The sequence below is a fragment of the Struthio camelus genome, chromosome 10 (assembly GCF_040807025.1).
Source record: "Struthio camelus isolate bStrCam1 chromosome 10, bStrCam1.hap1, whole genome shotgun sequence".
Lineage (NCBI taxonomy): Eukaryota > Metazoa > Chordata > Aves > Struthioniformes > Struthionidae > Struthio > Struthio camelus.
This window is the reverse complement of record NC_090951.1, coordinates 3055773-3069433: the sequence shown is the minus strand read 5'-3', so window position 1 is coordinate 3069433 and position 13661 is coordinate 3055773. Positions and strand designations below refer to the sequence as shown.

At 42.0% G+C, this 13661-nt stretch overlaps 2 protein-coding genes across 5 annotated transcripts in view; both read right to left on the bottom strand.

Moving 5' to 3' along the window:
- SLC7A5 (solute carrier family 7 member 5) overlaps positions 1-4090 on the bottom strand; it is a 39924-nt gene extending 35834 nt beyond the window's left edge. Inside the window, exon 1 of the mRNA XM_068956004.1 lies at positions 3370-4090. Coding sequence (XP_068812105.1) covers positions 3370-3958 — 589 coding nt within the window. The 5' untranslated portion in view covers positions 3959-4090. The remainder of the gene's footprint in view (positions 1-3369) is intronic.
- A 752-nt stretch (positions 4091-4842) lies between these two features.
- The window catches only part of CA5A (carbonic anhydrase 5A), a 29218-nt gene continuing 20399 nt past the window's right edge, over positions 4843-13661 (bottom strand). For 2 of the 4 annotated variants that reach the window (XM_009669960.2, XM_068956005.1), the window contains exon 7: positions 8172-13036. In XM_009669960.2, coding sequence (XP_009668255.1) covers positions 12857-13036 — 180 coding nt within the window. In that variant the 3' untranslated portion in view covers positions 8172-12856. Of the gene's footprint in view, positions 4999-6364; positions 6504-8171; positions 13037-13661 lie in introns of those variants that run through there. The other 2 variants (XM_068956006.1, XM_068956007.1) reach the window with 2 other exon arrangements.

Here is a 13661-nt window from a genome sequence, read left to right as displayed (position 1 = left end):
GCAAATGTATGTTCCACTATGGCTTCTTTCTCAAGATAAGAAAAAAAAAAAGAATTAACAACTACTGGAATGGACTCTCATTTACATATATAGCATCAAATGTGCAATCAAGATCTGAAGTACAGAATCCTTAATTATTAGAATACTGATACTATAGAGTCATCAAATAGAGAGATTTAACATCTACTGACTGTCCCTCCATCCTCTGTACATGGGTGAAAATTTGGGTTAAATGAGCTCATATTTGGGGAGATTCAAATGACTGCCGGGGCATCAGCCATCCAATCATTACAGAGGAAATAACCACATGCAGTTTATGAGGTTCAATACAATACAAAGGGATCCATACCTAAGTAACTCACAACCTGCAAACTATCAAGCCGAACTACCTGCAAATCCTTACAACCAGGGAGCACTACCTGGTTCACAGTGAACATAAAAGTAAGTTACACTCATGACCTGTCTTGCTGCAGAAGAACTCCTTGTAATGAATTCCCACACTTGAATTCGGTAACTTTAATAAGCATTCATGTTGTCTTATGGAAGAAGTCAGGAATATCAGCTGTCTGTAGATTATGATCTTGATAGCAGAAAATTTCTATTTGTAGTTAAATTGTATTTACCACCCATCTCGTTTTCTTTAGCACCCTAAGAGGAACAAAGTCCCCCATCCCAAGTATTTTTTTTTTTTTTAACATTCTTTCTTTCAAGAGTATGATTTATTTAGATTATCTTAAGGCCTAGGAATTCTGTTTCTGTACTTCATGGTGGCAGATACTGTATTCAACTCTTTGACATCAGTAACGCTCAAAGTGGAAATGCGTAACTTCATATTTCTTCATTTTCTTACCAGAAACCAAACAGCCAATTTCACTTTATGTTCAAATATAAACTTTGCAAAGAATACAGCTATTACTGTGCTAAAGGGCTGGGCTTTGGCTACATAGTAAGTCATTGGTATTCCAGTTCAGGGCCTGAAATTCCCTTATTGCTTCCCAAACCATTCATCCTCTCTTCGAGAGGACTTGTTAGGATACGCTCTAGGGCACATGCCCAAACAGGCAGTTTTTCCTATCCTAGAGCTCTTGAAAAAATTTCTCACGGACTAGGGGGATGTTGGGAACAACCACGTAACAAATCCACCTGTTAGTCCATAGAAGCTTTACGTGACCAGATTTACTTCATCTGCTGTTCCTATTCGTGATGTGGTTTTGGCACCAGACAGTAGAAAAGCTAACTCCAAAAAGCAAAGTTACAGCAAACTAACTTGCTGAAGGCAACACATGATGAACTGACCTTTTAAAACAAAAGAGACAAACAAAAATTTAATCCAAAGCATAAACAAAACAGCAGCCAGTGGGGGAGAGTAAAGTTTAAAGAAGAAACACATGGAAATGACGCAGATTTGTCAAACTCGAAACTCCTTCCTTGAGCATTTCAAGGTAAAGGTTCAAGAACAAATTCTGCTTCAGGGAAACTACTAACTGGGAGCATTAGAACGTTGGAGACACTAATATCACTCACTGCAAAAGCAGGCAGGAGACCGGCATCAAGAGGTCCGTCTCATGCTGTAATCCACCCTGTCCCGAACAGATCTTGCAACGGACAAGTCTACTCTACCCTTGTATTTGTTTTCTTATGAGTAAAATGGGAACAGAGACACCTACTGCCAAGTATTTTGGGAAAGCTCTTGCAGATGAGAAGTTAATCGTTATTCTTAGATATACATTCTCAAAAGATTTTGTCAACTACATTACATTCTTGCACAGCAAAACTTTGACATAAGACAATAAGAAAGTACATCTAATCATCTTGCTAATTCTGTCAGCAAATAAATAATACGAACACCACAGGCACATATGCCCCTTTTCTCTCTGCCACTGAAGACATCATGTTGCAAACTAGCAACAAAGCTATAAAAGTAGATTTTCCACAAGGCTCTACTTGCTCCAAGAAACCAATCAGCAGAACTATTTTCTAATCTTGCTACATCTTTCTTAGTTGGGTGACTGTATGTCCTTATTACAGGACAACTACATTGCACTTTGTTAAAAATATAGATGGATGTGCCTGCCTACTGCGGACTGCCTACTGCCTGGACCTTCCTAAAAATGTATCTGGGGAATAAGTTTCAGTCTTGCCAAAAGAAAGCAGAGTTTGCTGCCCTGCTTGTTATTTGGTTATTAGATCTGCGAGCTAATCATATAATATATCCATGTAAGACTCAGTCTGCGCACGTAGAGATTTGCAGGGAATATATCTTCCCACAATGGCCATGTGCTGCAACTCTGGAGTGCCCGTGATCCCCAGCTGGTCTGAAGGAATCTAACAAAACTGCCATTTGGACAGCCCAAATAAGTAGACTTCTCTTCATAAGCTCAAGGGAAAAAAAAAGAAAAAATAATCACAAAACACACCCATTTACAACTTCAGGTACCAAATAAACCCTTAATAAAGCTCTCACAAAAAAAGTATATCTTCTCCCAAATACGCATCTCGACAATCTGACCCAACTACCAGTGCAATACAATGAAACACAGCGTGAGTGAAACAGATCACAAGGGGAATGAAGAAAGAAAGGCAGAAAATGGCCCTGTATTTAAAGAGTATGGAATTTGGCTGGGGTGCCCTTGTGATTACTGGAGGAACGGTAAATGGGGCTTCACTGGCAAAACTGCAGACTTCAGAACACCAGCAAGGAGAACTGCAGCAGGAGAGGGAGATTTGGGGGCCAAGGCAGACATCAGTGGCCTCAAATTCATCACAGCACAACCGAGCTTCCCTGTGAGCCTGCTCGTCACGACAAATAATTCTCACGAGCAACAACAGGTTGCTAGCGTGGTGTCAGCACATGCAGACCTAGAAAACAGCTCATCTTAAAAAAGGTGCTGAAAACAGATAAGCGCTGCAGCAGAGGCCCCGTTCAGCACGAGCTGCTCATGACTGATCATTTCCCAATTGCACGTTACTGTAATCTAGGTCTACGCACAAGTGCCCATCCCAGTCAGCATGGTCCTGTAGCACGGTACCGTTACGAAGGCATTTTACCCTCCCTGACAGGCTGCTGCACGAGGGCACGAGAAATCTCACCCCAACGCATAAACAGAACGCAGCTTGCACTGCATCACTCGCCGAGTTTCCAGAAAGCGCTCGTGGACGCTCACTAGCCCATAACTGCAGCAAAAATTGCCCAGACCCCCAGTCTATTTAGCGTGGGGCCAGGCGTCCTCCTCGTGACGACCCAAAACCAGTTTCGGGAGGCGCATGCTGGCAAAGCACGCTGCCAAGAGAGGGGACGGGGCTGAAGGCACCAGGCTCTGGGGGAGGCAGGAGGCGAGGGGAAGGGCGCAGGGCCCTGCGGGTACTCACGGACACAGAGGCAAGCCACCAGCTTGGCGGCCTCGTTGGGCACCGGGCAGGTGGGGAAGATGGGCTTGAGCAGGTAGGTGGCAAAGACCAGGGCCACGATGTACTGCGAGGAGGGCCGGATGATGAGCAGCTCTATCCAGAGCTTGAGGAAGGCGGGCAGCGAGCCGTACACCTCCAGCATGTAGGCATAGTCCCCGCCGGACTTGGTGATGGTGGTGCCCAGCTCGGCATAGCAGAGGGCACCCACGATGGAGAAGGCCCCGCAGACGGCCCACACCACCAGCGACAGCCCCGGCGAGCCGGCCTCCCGCAGCACGCCCGTGGGGGTCACGAAGATGCCCGAGCCGATGATGGTGCCCACGATGATGGCCACGCCGTTGAGCAGCGTGATGGAGCGCTGCAGGGCCACCCCCTCGTCGGCGGCGGCGGAGCAGGGCGAGGGTGGCCGGGCGCAGCCGTTCTCCTGCGCCCCGCCGCCACCCGCCACCGGCTCCAGCATCTTCTCCATCGCCTGCTTCTCCTCCTCCTGCGCCAGCGAGGAGGCCGAGGAGCCCGCCGAGCTCCTCTTCTTCACCGCGCTGCCCGACATGGTGGCGGGGCGGCGCGGGGCGGCGGAGCCGCGGAGCGGGGCGCGGAGCCGGCGCTGCAGGGCGCTCCGCAGCCACCATGCGGCCGCCCCTTTTGTTCCGCAGGCGCCGCCCGCCTTTAGGCGGGAGCCTGTCCTCCTTTCCGGGAGGAGGAGGAGGAGGAGGAGGAGGAAGGGGGGGGGGGCGTTTGCGCAGGGCACGCGGCTCGCCTGAGGAGAGATCCGCCGAGAAGGGGCGGACAAAGCCGCCGTCTTGCAGGGCGCCCCTCGCAGGCAGCAGGCTGGGGAGCCAGGAAAGGAGGGTTTTGTTGCCGTTCATCCTCCTTTCTGGACGGGACTGTGCGTTGTCGTGCAAGAGAATGGGGAGGGGTGGGGTGGGGGGGGTTAAGGAGGGAAAACCCCCAAGTTCGGCCAAACGCAGCATCTCCCAATCCTCCCCGCTCCCCCCAGCCCCATCGGATTTTAATGCGTTTTCTGCACCCTTCTACGAGGCATGTTCACACGAGCACAGGCCGAGGCCGAGGCCTAGGTGCTGCAGCTCCTGCATTTCTGCATTGGCACTGCAGAAGCCGGCCCGTCGTTTCTTACGCTACCAAAAAGATTTGCTTCGCAGAGTGCCAAGCCTGCAAGCACCCAGGCAAAACGAGCATCTCCCATCCACTACCGCAAGAAAGGCATAGGACTGGCCTCCAAGCAGGCTTATTTAGCTACTTCACAACAGGGCTTAAAGGAGTCAATTCTTTAACAAAGTGAAGCTCCTGCTATCGATGTGAGACAGCAGATGAGTTCAGAGGCTAAAGCCCACATTCTCAGTGACAAACGTTCCCATCGAGAGCAGGAATCGGTACCTTTGAGGAGCTGCGCTGCTACGAGTGACTTACCAAGTATCACGCAAGACAGTCTTGCCCCCGCTCCAAAACCCAAGGTCAGCGTCCGTCTGCCCTGGACCATCCTCCTCCTTGGAGGTTTCAGTCACGCTTCGGTGCGGGCACCAGGGTTGAAGGTTTTCTGCAAGATACCTCTCAGAAACATGAGATCTGCATCTTTGGGAAAGATGTAACACTTCAGCAAAATTTTCAGGTAACTTGCACAGGTAATTAGCATCATGACCACTTTCAACCATTATACAGAGAAAGGATTATACTCTGGGCTCTCTCCAGCAGCTTGTTGAAGCAACCTAGCAGAACATGACACCTAGTGGCTGTTAGTCACAGCACTTCAAAGACCTGAAGGAGCAATCACCATTTCTCCCTTTATATATTATCCCTCATCCATATATTTATATGGATTTATATTTATATGGATATTTATATTTATATGGATTTATATCTTTATATATTATCCCTCATCCATATTTAGAAATAAAGGTTAGGCAAAAAATTACCTTTGCAGAAAGTGCATTCCTTGATTTATCTCGTCTAAGACATCCACACCCTGCAATCGTTCATGCCATATAAAGTGAACTCAAGTCGCAGAGTACAGAATTATACACCTTTCTTTTAAAAGAGAAAGGCAGATTTTTTTCAAATATGACCACTGTTTGGGATGCCTCCGGTTAGAACATGCTGCCTGCAACAACCACAGTCTCTAGAGAAAGAACAGCTCATGCTTGCTGGAAAAATCAACTCAGGAAACACAATCATGAAACACTCAATCTAACATTTATGCTTTAAAATGGAGATATTAAAGATAACTTCAGTATTTCCTTTCATCACCAAGCATCATTAAGTTTAATTCTCACTCTTAAGTGTTTAGGGTTCTTTTCTTGGATTTGGTTTTGCTTTTACTCTTCTTTGTTGTTAGATGATAGTAAGTTATTTACAGTTTAGGAAACAAAACTTTGAGATAAATGCATTAGACAAACTTTCTCTCTAGCTTTCAGACAGAAAAGGGATCCTGAATAGATTAAAAAGACTGTAAAAATCAATTTAAAATAAAAACTAACAGCAAAACCCTTTGTGGAAAATACCACATAACATTCCTGAAAGTCTTGTTTCTGATCAAACTTAAAATTGATCTGCTGCCTGTTAAGTGAGCATATTTATAGTTCCCTTAGTTAGTCAAATTGTACAAGCACTGGGAAAAAAAGCTTACCATTTTCATTCCTTTATGTTACATTTGGCGTGTTCTGCATTTCTCGGAACTCGCCACCGTCACGATGGTAGCCATTTTGCTGTGAACACCTACCATGAGCAATCTGAAAACCCTGTTTCAGCCTACTGGCTTAACACTGTAATTTCATTATTTTTCAAAGTAAGATGTACCAACATTTTATTTGTTACTTCCTCTCATACTTTCTCCTAGGCAAAACATTCATAGGGCTCTAAAAATCAAAAAAAGCCAGGTACCTACAATATTCACGGGATTGTCACAGCAGGTTTATCTGTGCATGAACTTTGCTACCTCAGAATCCGAGGGGCAGGACTGGAACCAGAGCAGAAGTATGCATCAAGTATTTTCGGATGAACGCTGAAACTTAGCGGCACAGTTGTGTGAACAAGTCATTTATCAACGCATTTACCTCACCAGGGCTCTAGGCTCTTCTTACCTTAATGCAAACAAATTAACTGTTTAATGACTGGCATTTTATTCCCGATTTTACACCTAGTTCACAGAAATTTCCATCAACCTCCACATGAATGGGACCAAATTGCCCTCTTCTCCCTGCATCCAGTTCTGCTGAAAGGGAATTTCCTAATAGACTGGTACCAAGAACTGCCAGTCTGCAGCCTCAGTTTTGACACCATTTTCATTTGAAAATCACCAGCTCAAGAATCAGCCGAGTAATGGCACAACTGCCACTGAACAGCCGTATTTAAAGTTAACTGCATGTTTGACTCTCTTGCAAATTAATCAGAGTTAATTCTGCAACTGTTTCTCCATTTGTGTTACTGAGAGAATACCTACTTTGCAGTCATGCTGTTAGGGTGTCTTCATATAGTACTTTATATCTTCAAAGCACTTTACAAATGCTAAGTATTATTATCAGTTCTGACCGCGAACATTAACTCTCTTCAGGTCCCCAAGTTATTCCGCAGAATCTTTGAAGACGATTTGATTATACAATCAGTTCTCCATATGCTAATACTCAGGCACTTTAAGTTTGTCACATCAAAAAGAAAGACAGAAAGAATTATTTGTCAGAAAGACAAATAATTACCAATATCAGAAGTAAATTGGCCATTTGTTAGGAGTAACGTGTATGTTGTTAACCATTTATCAGGAGAGCTCCCTTGATCAAAATAAGACAGCCTGCTGGAACCAAATAAGCTGGTTCTTTAGCAAACACCTTAGCTTTATTAATTCAAGAGCTTATAAGCTTTTTTGTTGGGTAAAGTGGAAGTGGCAGTGGCTTCTGGAACCCTTAAACAGTAACAGGAAAGGCGGCCTCGGCCTCAATCTGTGCCGGCCTCTCTTCACACTGAATCGCCCTGCCTACCACAAACAGTACTAAAGGGTACAATTTGGAAGGCCTTATACAAGAGTAATGCGTACAGTTATTTTTATGGGGGGAATGCCCAACCACGAATATAATCATCTACTTTTCTATCAAAAGAAGTGGAAACTTGTTTGAACAAATTCAGCTTAGCATACCACAACTGCATGACGTCTAGACCTTAAGTGCAGCTAGCAGTGAGACAGAGCAGTGGAATTTATTTCATCTGTAGCCAATTTTTATTGGTAAAAGTAATTTCTTATTTTATTCAAAGCTTTTAAGGCTATTTGATTAGATTCTTGTAGCCATAGAATAAGAGAAGCACTGCAGAACCACTAAATGTGGTACCTCAAGTTTAAGTTACACCACACATTAGTTTGCTCACTTTTATCAGGACCAATTACACTATACAAAAAAGAGCTCATCATTTAAACTCAACCTAAAAAAATCTGTCCGATAAGTATCAAATGAAGTTATTTAGCAAAGATCCTCAAAATTTGCAGTTCTATCTTAGCTAGCCTGTTGCATTTAGTCGAACATAACAAATAATTGGGTATTCTGTCGTCAGTAGTGCTGCAACACAGGGGTTATTGTTCGTTCGTTCCAATTACAATACTGTTCAGCAGAGTCTTTCATAGCTTTTAAGTATCACACAGTGTTTGACATCTGATTAGACTCTACTCATAATGGTTCATTTTGAGGGAGGAACTGTATTTTTTTGACAGAAAAGCTATTTTTCAACTTGGAGAGCTTAATTACACAATGAGATACAGACACAGGTTTCTCTGTGTTTCTTTATTGCGTATCTGCACACTAATTTGACATTTTAAAAACACAGCAGCTAAAAGTTTCTTTACATCAAGTAACAACTCAGAAGAAAGGTCTGTTTCCTAGCCGAACAAAGAGGCATTCCCCTTTTTTATGCTATCCATAAAGACAATTATTTCAGTAAATTATGATTAGGCAGATAATATACATTAAAATACGCAATGAAATAACTGCCAAGAAAACAAGACACACGATGAAAAACAACAAAGATACGTCAAGAATCACAAGTTAAGACTCGCAAAAATAAAGCATTCAAATTTGAAAGCAAATACTATTGACCACAAAGTTGAGCAGAATAAGGGACCTTTCCTCACTAGCAAGCCATGTGGATTTCCAGTACTCTGATACCCTGTAGATTTTTGAGAACAAAGCAATCTCCACTTCTATAGCTTTCAAAGCCAAAAAGATACACTCCTGCCAGTCCTGAGGTAAAAATACCTGTGCAAGCCATCTACAACAGAAGACAGCAAAAGACAGGTCAGGTATATATGGTGAATACCTGAACTGCACTGGTATGAAAGCTCTGGAATGCGAGAATATGGACCAAATATTCAGTGCCAAATAAAGTCAACCTAACTATAAAGGCACCAACAATGAGATTTCTGTAAGAGTGATATTTAACAGGAAGACTGCTGCCTTGGAAATTTCTGTTACTGAAAGCATGTTGGACCAACATGGATGCAGCTCTGCCCTCCAAAACCTTCTGCTCTCATTTCAGCTTACTCTCCTCAGAGGGAATCCCACCACAATCTTCAACCCATAGTACTTACTGCCACAGGAATGCCTCCCAGTAGAGTATTAAGTGACAAAAGTGATTACAATGCAAGTGCAAACACAACTGTGTGCTTCGACCCTCCTATATTGTACCATCTAAAAGAAGAGTCAGAAGATTCCTATGGAGACATCTGCAAACAGGGCTTAACGCTACTGTGCAAAATCATTACTAATACTCAAGTCCAACAACTGAATAAAATCATAGGTTTTGTCCCCCACTATGAAAAAGGCTGAAAAAGAGGACAAAAGAATTACGCCCCACCACCTATTTTATGCACATGCACATGTACATGCATGCAGAATTATCTTCCTTGAAGTTAACTTTTGCAAGGCCAATGTAGTCATTGTAATATAAAAATAAAATCTATACTCATTTCCAGTCTGCTAATTTCAACATGCGACCATCTGCCTTGCAACTGAGATAGAGTCTACCTGAACCAGAGATGCTAGAACACTAATATATAAATGTAACAGCATCTCAGAAGGGAGCAAAATACCTGTAACAGGAAATCCCCGCAGAGCTTATTTTCTTAGCGCAATAGAGTTAAAAGTTTAATGCTGACCCTGTTTTGAGATATTTGAAGTTCAGTGCTGAAAACTTATTGATTTTATATTTAGATGTGATCTTATATAAACATATATACAGAAAGTATAGCTTTTTAACTGTATGCCTGGATAATACAGCTGCTCTCTAGTAAAACTTCCGTGACAGTACTTTAACCAAATAATTAAATCTATATGAGAATTTTACATCTTAATTAGATCACTGGAGATAAAATATTCAACATCATTGTGAGTGGTGCATGGGAGCAAGCACACTGAAAGAACTTTTGCAATTAGGAAAAAAATTTTCTTTTCAGTAGAACAAATCTAACCGATGGGAATTCAGTTGGATACAAGCATACTACAGCATTATGAAACAGCTGAAGATTAAGCACTTATACTACGGCAGCTCCTTAAGAGCAAAATGTGTATTTTGCACTTGTATATGCCACGATAGTTTTATCAACTAGTGAAACAAGTTCAGCAGATCAGAGCCGCACAAAAACTTTAGAAAAATTACCAAGGCAACTAAAATATTTTGAGCTGTAGTATGAAGTTTATTTAAAGGCCCCTCTCACTTACGATGAGGAGAGTTTGCTTGTTTTTAGAAACTTAATCTAATAACCTTAAGAAAAAAAGTACCTTACATGAAGAGATTTTATACTAATTTAGAGATGCTTGCTTAACTTGCAACTTTAAGCATGTTAAAAGTTCACGTATATTTATAGCTGGTAATTCAAACTGAGCCAAATTAAGCCAAGTTGTTCCCTCTTTACTCCTAACGGTTTTCCTCCGTTAATAAAGCAAACGGATGGCTCCTCGCCGATATCATGGAGACTATGTCACAGCTTTCTTTTACTCTACCCTCCTGAAATTTTATAATGTAGTAGTTTCAAATATTTTGGTTGATACAGGCTGTCACTCGTACTTTTAAGGCAACATTAAGATGACTTTCCACTATATTTTTTCCTAACTGCTAACAACGAGTAGCAAAAATCTCAAAGGTATACCAGATACCTGCAAAGCACCCAGTTCCGAATTGCTGCCATATTTATACAAGGTCCTTCTCAGAAAAGCATTTCTAAGAACAGTACTAAAAGGAACTTCAAGCTTAACAGTGACTCTAGGTAAAGCAGGCTCAAGCAGAAAGTAAGGAACGTGTCTCCTATTGCCAGGCCTGTAAACGTCCCTTCCAGAATTATTTTGGAATCTGTCATTCTCCAGCAAAACCACCGCTGTTGTGGTTCTGCAGACTAGCACCAGCATGATGCCCTTAGTTACACTTTGCAGGTCCAGGAAGGCTTGATTATGCCCTCAGTGACATCTGTGTAATCCAAGGAGTTCAAATACCAGCAGAAAGTGCATGTGAAATATAGTGAATATCTGGTTGGTGATGCCAGAGACACATACGGTATAGTTCAGCTAAGCAACATGGGCTTGAGAGAAGTAATGAAGCTCAAGATACGGTGCAATGTTAAGCATACTGCACAGTAAAGCAGAACAGGGAGAGAAGAAAGATTTTCTTACATTTACTACTTAGCATAGAACCCCCCTAAGGTAAGTGAACACATTTCAAATTGCCAAGGCAGAAAGGCACAACTGCTGCAATACAGCAACAGCCTGAGGTAGAGTTGTGAACGAGGCAGAGGCAGGAACTGGGTACTTCAAGCAGCTAAACAAAAACATTGCAAAGCCTTGAAATAGTCAGCGTCACACCAAAATGTTGTAAAGTGCTTTTAAACTGAACACTTGGACTTAAATAAGAAAAGAAAAAACAAAAACTTCCCAAAGTCCCAAACTTCTGAACTGACCACTCATAAGCTAGTGTCCTGGCATCTCTTGCGTTGAACGACACCAGCAACTAGACACTTTGCTTACTGGCAGAAGTAGCCCAATTAACACCCCTCCCCCCAAAAGGCTACTTAAATACAATCAGTCAAGAACATGTCATCCGTTCACAGATATACCTTTTCCTCCTTAGAAAAATCTGACCATGTAGTTTGTACATGAATTTAACGCACAGTCACACTGTTAAATACAATAAAGCATATAAAGTCAGTGAGAAACATGCTCTAGAGAAAATCGTGGCTAGCAGTACGCTTCAGAGGTAGATAACGCTTGTGCCAACTGGACCATAACTCTAGGATAAGGCTCTACAACTGGCAACTTAAAGGGCAATTTTGTCTGGTCCCCAAATAAGATTCCACCACCACTTAAATTCATTTCCATAACGTTCTGTAACACGGTCTGGTCCTCAGTGGTCATTAAGCTAGGTAACTCTCTTTTAAGAAAAGTACAGCTTTAGGCAAAACGTTGAAAAGAGTACACTGGTGCTCTAAGAGTTGCTGAAAAATGCAGCATTCACGTACTTGAAAAATTTTCTCCACACTCTCCTAGCACTGGATTAGGTTTCAGAAATCCACCCCCCCACACACTCTCTGCGGGTATCCTTAGCAGGGTCAGCTGGGGCTCATCTAATTTTGTTTTCCTCTGATGTGATCAGTTTCCTGGGATCCACTGGACATTTTTGCTAAATCTGTTGCTCTTGTATAGTCTTGAGATAGTGGCAATTCTCTTCTCCTGCTTTCTTCTGGTACATCATTAATTTTGGCAGCTTCTACTTTTCTTTTTTAAAAGGTTCTAAATTTGTTATTAGGTTTTAGAAAATGTCTTCTCGTTTGTAGTATGGATATAGTGGACATTCTGTGGCTCCGTCCATACCAAACATTGATCATGCAGTGAATGCAATGGAAAAGGTCTGGATTCCATAAATCAAAATTTTCGTTCTCCTCTTGTCATATTAAGCATCAAGTTTGGGTTTTTTTTCTTTTTAAGAAAAAAAAAAAAAGAAGATAAAAAGTCTCTTTCTAAATGATGAGACAATAGCTCTTCTTCCAAACCACTGAAACAATTCTATAATGCACCTGATCAGTATTAATTCATTCTTCATTTCTTCAAATTTCCTGCTTGTTTTCAGTTGGGATTATTAATTCATTCAAGTCACTGAGAGAGTGTTTGAAAAGACACATAACAATTCAGATAAAAGACAGGAATAAGATCTCCTCCCCCTATTTTTCCTTTAACATTCAAAATAATTCCTTAATTCCTGACACATACTAATATTTATCAAACACTGCTTTGAAGTGAGTAAAGTTGTTAAGAGTTAACATCCGCTCCTTCTCAATGGCGCTTAGTAGAACTGAAAATGGCTGGCTGCGAAATTGTATGGCATATACACACTGCAAACAAGGAAAAATAATAATAAAAAAACGTCAGCTATATCCAGGTATTGCAATCTGGACTGACATTTCACGGGCCACCTATGGCCCGATCTGCTGAGCATGGTCCTTGGACTGTGCTTCAATATTCAAGAGATGCATGTTTTGGAAGGATGAACGGACGGTTCGATTCATTAATGGCTGAAGAGGGCGGAAGTTGTCTACCATTCTCTTTTCTTCTTCACCATCTGAAGTAAAGAGCAGCATCCGAAATGCCTCCAGCTGAGAAGGAGAAATGGCCAATTTTGTGACTTTGCTAACAGGAGAATATTGGAGTAAACGACAAAACACAATCATTCATGCTTAGAAACTATCAGATATACTATTACATTCACATTCTGAGGAATCTTAGCATGAACTTCTGGCACGTCTTCGTCACTTGCTGATAAAGATTATGCCACCATCCATATCAATGCAGAAGAGTTGTCAGTCATCTGCCACCTTTAAGCAAACTGGATCTTGAATGTGTCAGTTCTGAGACAGAACTGATTCCCCTTAAACACTGGAACATATGCTATCTTTAAATAAATCTCTCTAAACTTCTAAATTGACATCCTTCCTGGAGTTCTGTTGGCATATGCTGATACCCAGAAAACAGGAAATCTCAGCAAGCAGCAATCTATGTAGTCATATAGTTGCTGCTTTCAAAGGTTTATAACTCAGGATTTAAAAAAGTGCAGCAGATCAGATTTGTAATGCTCACAAGAGCATTACAATGTCGCATAAACTATAAGCCTTTCTATGCCATAAGAAAATGTGTGTGAAGAAGAGCCAAGATAAAAATATGAGGAAAAAGCTTGAATTGAAAAGAAAAATTCTACAGTACGCATTTAGCTCTCTTCCTTGT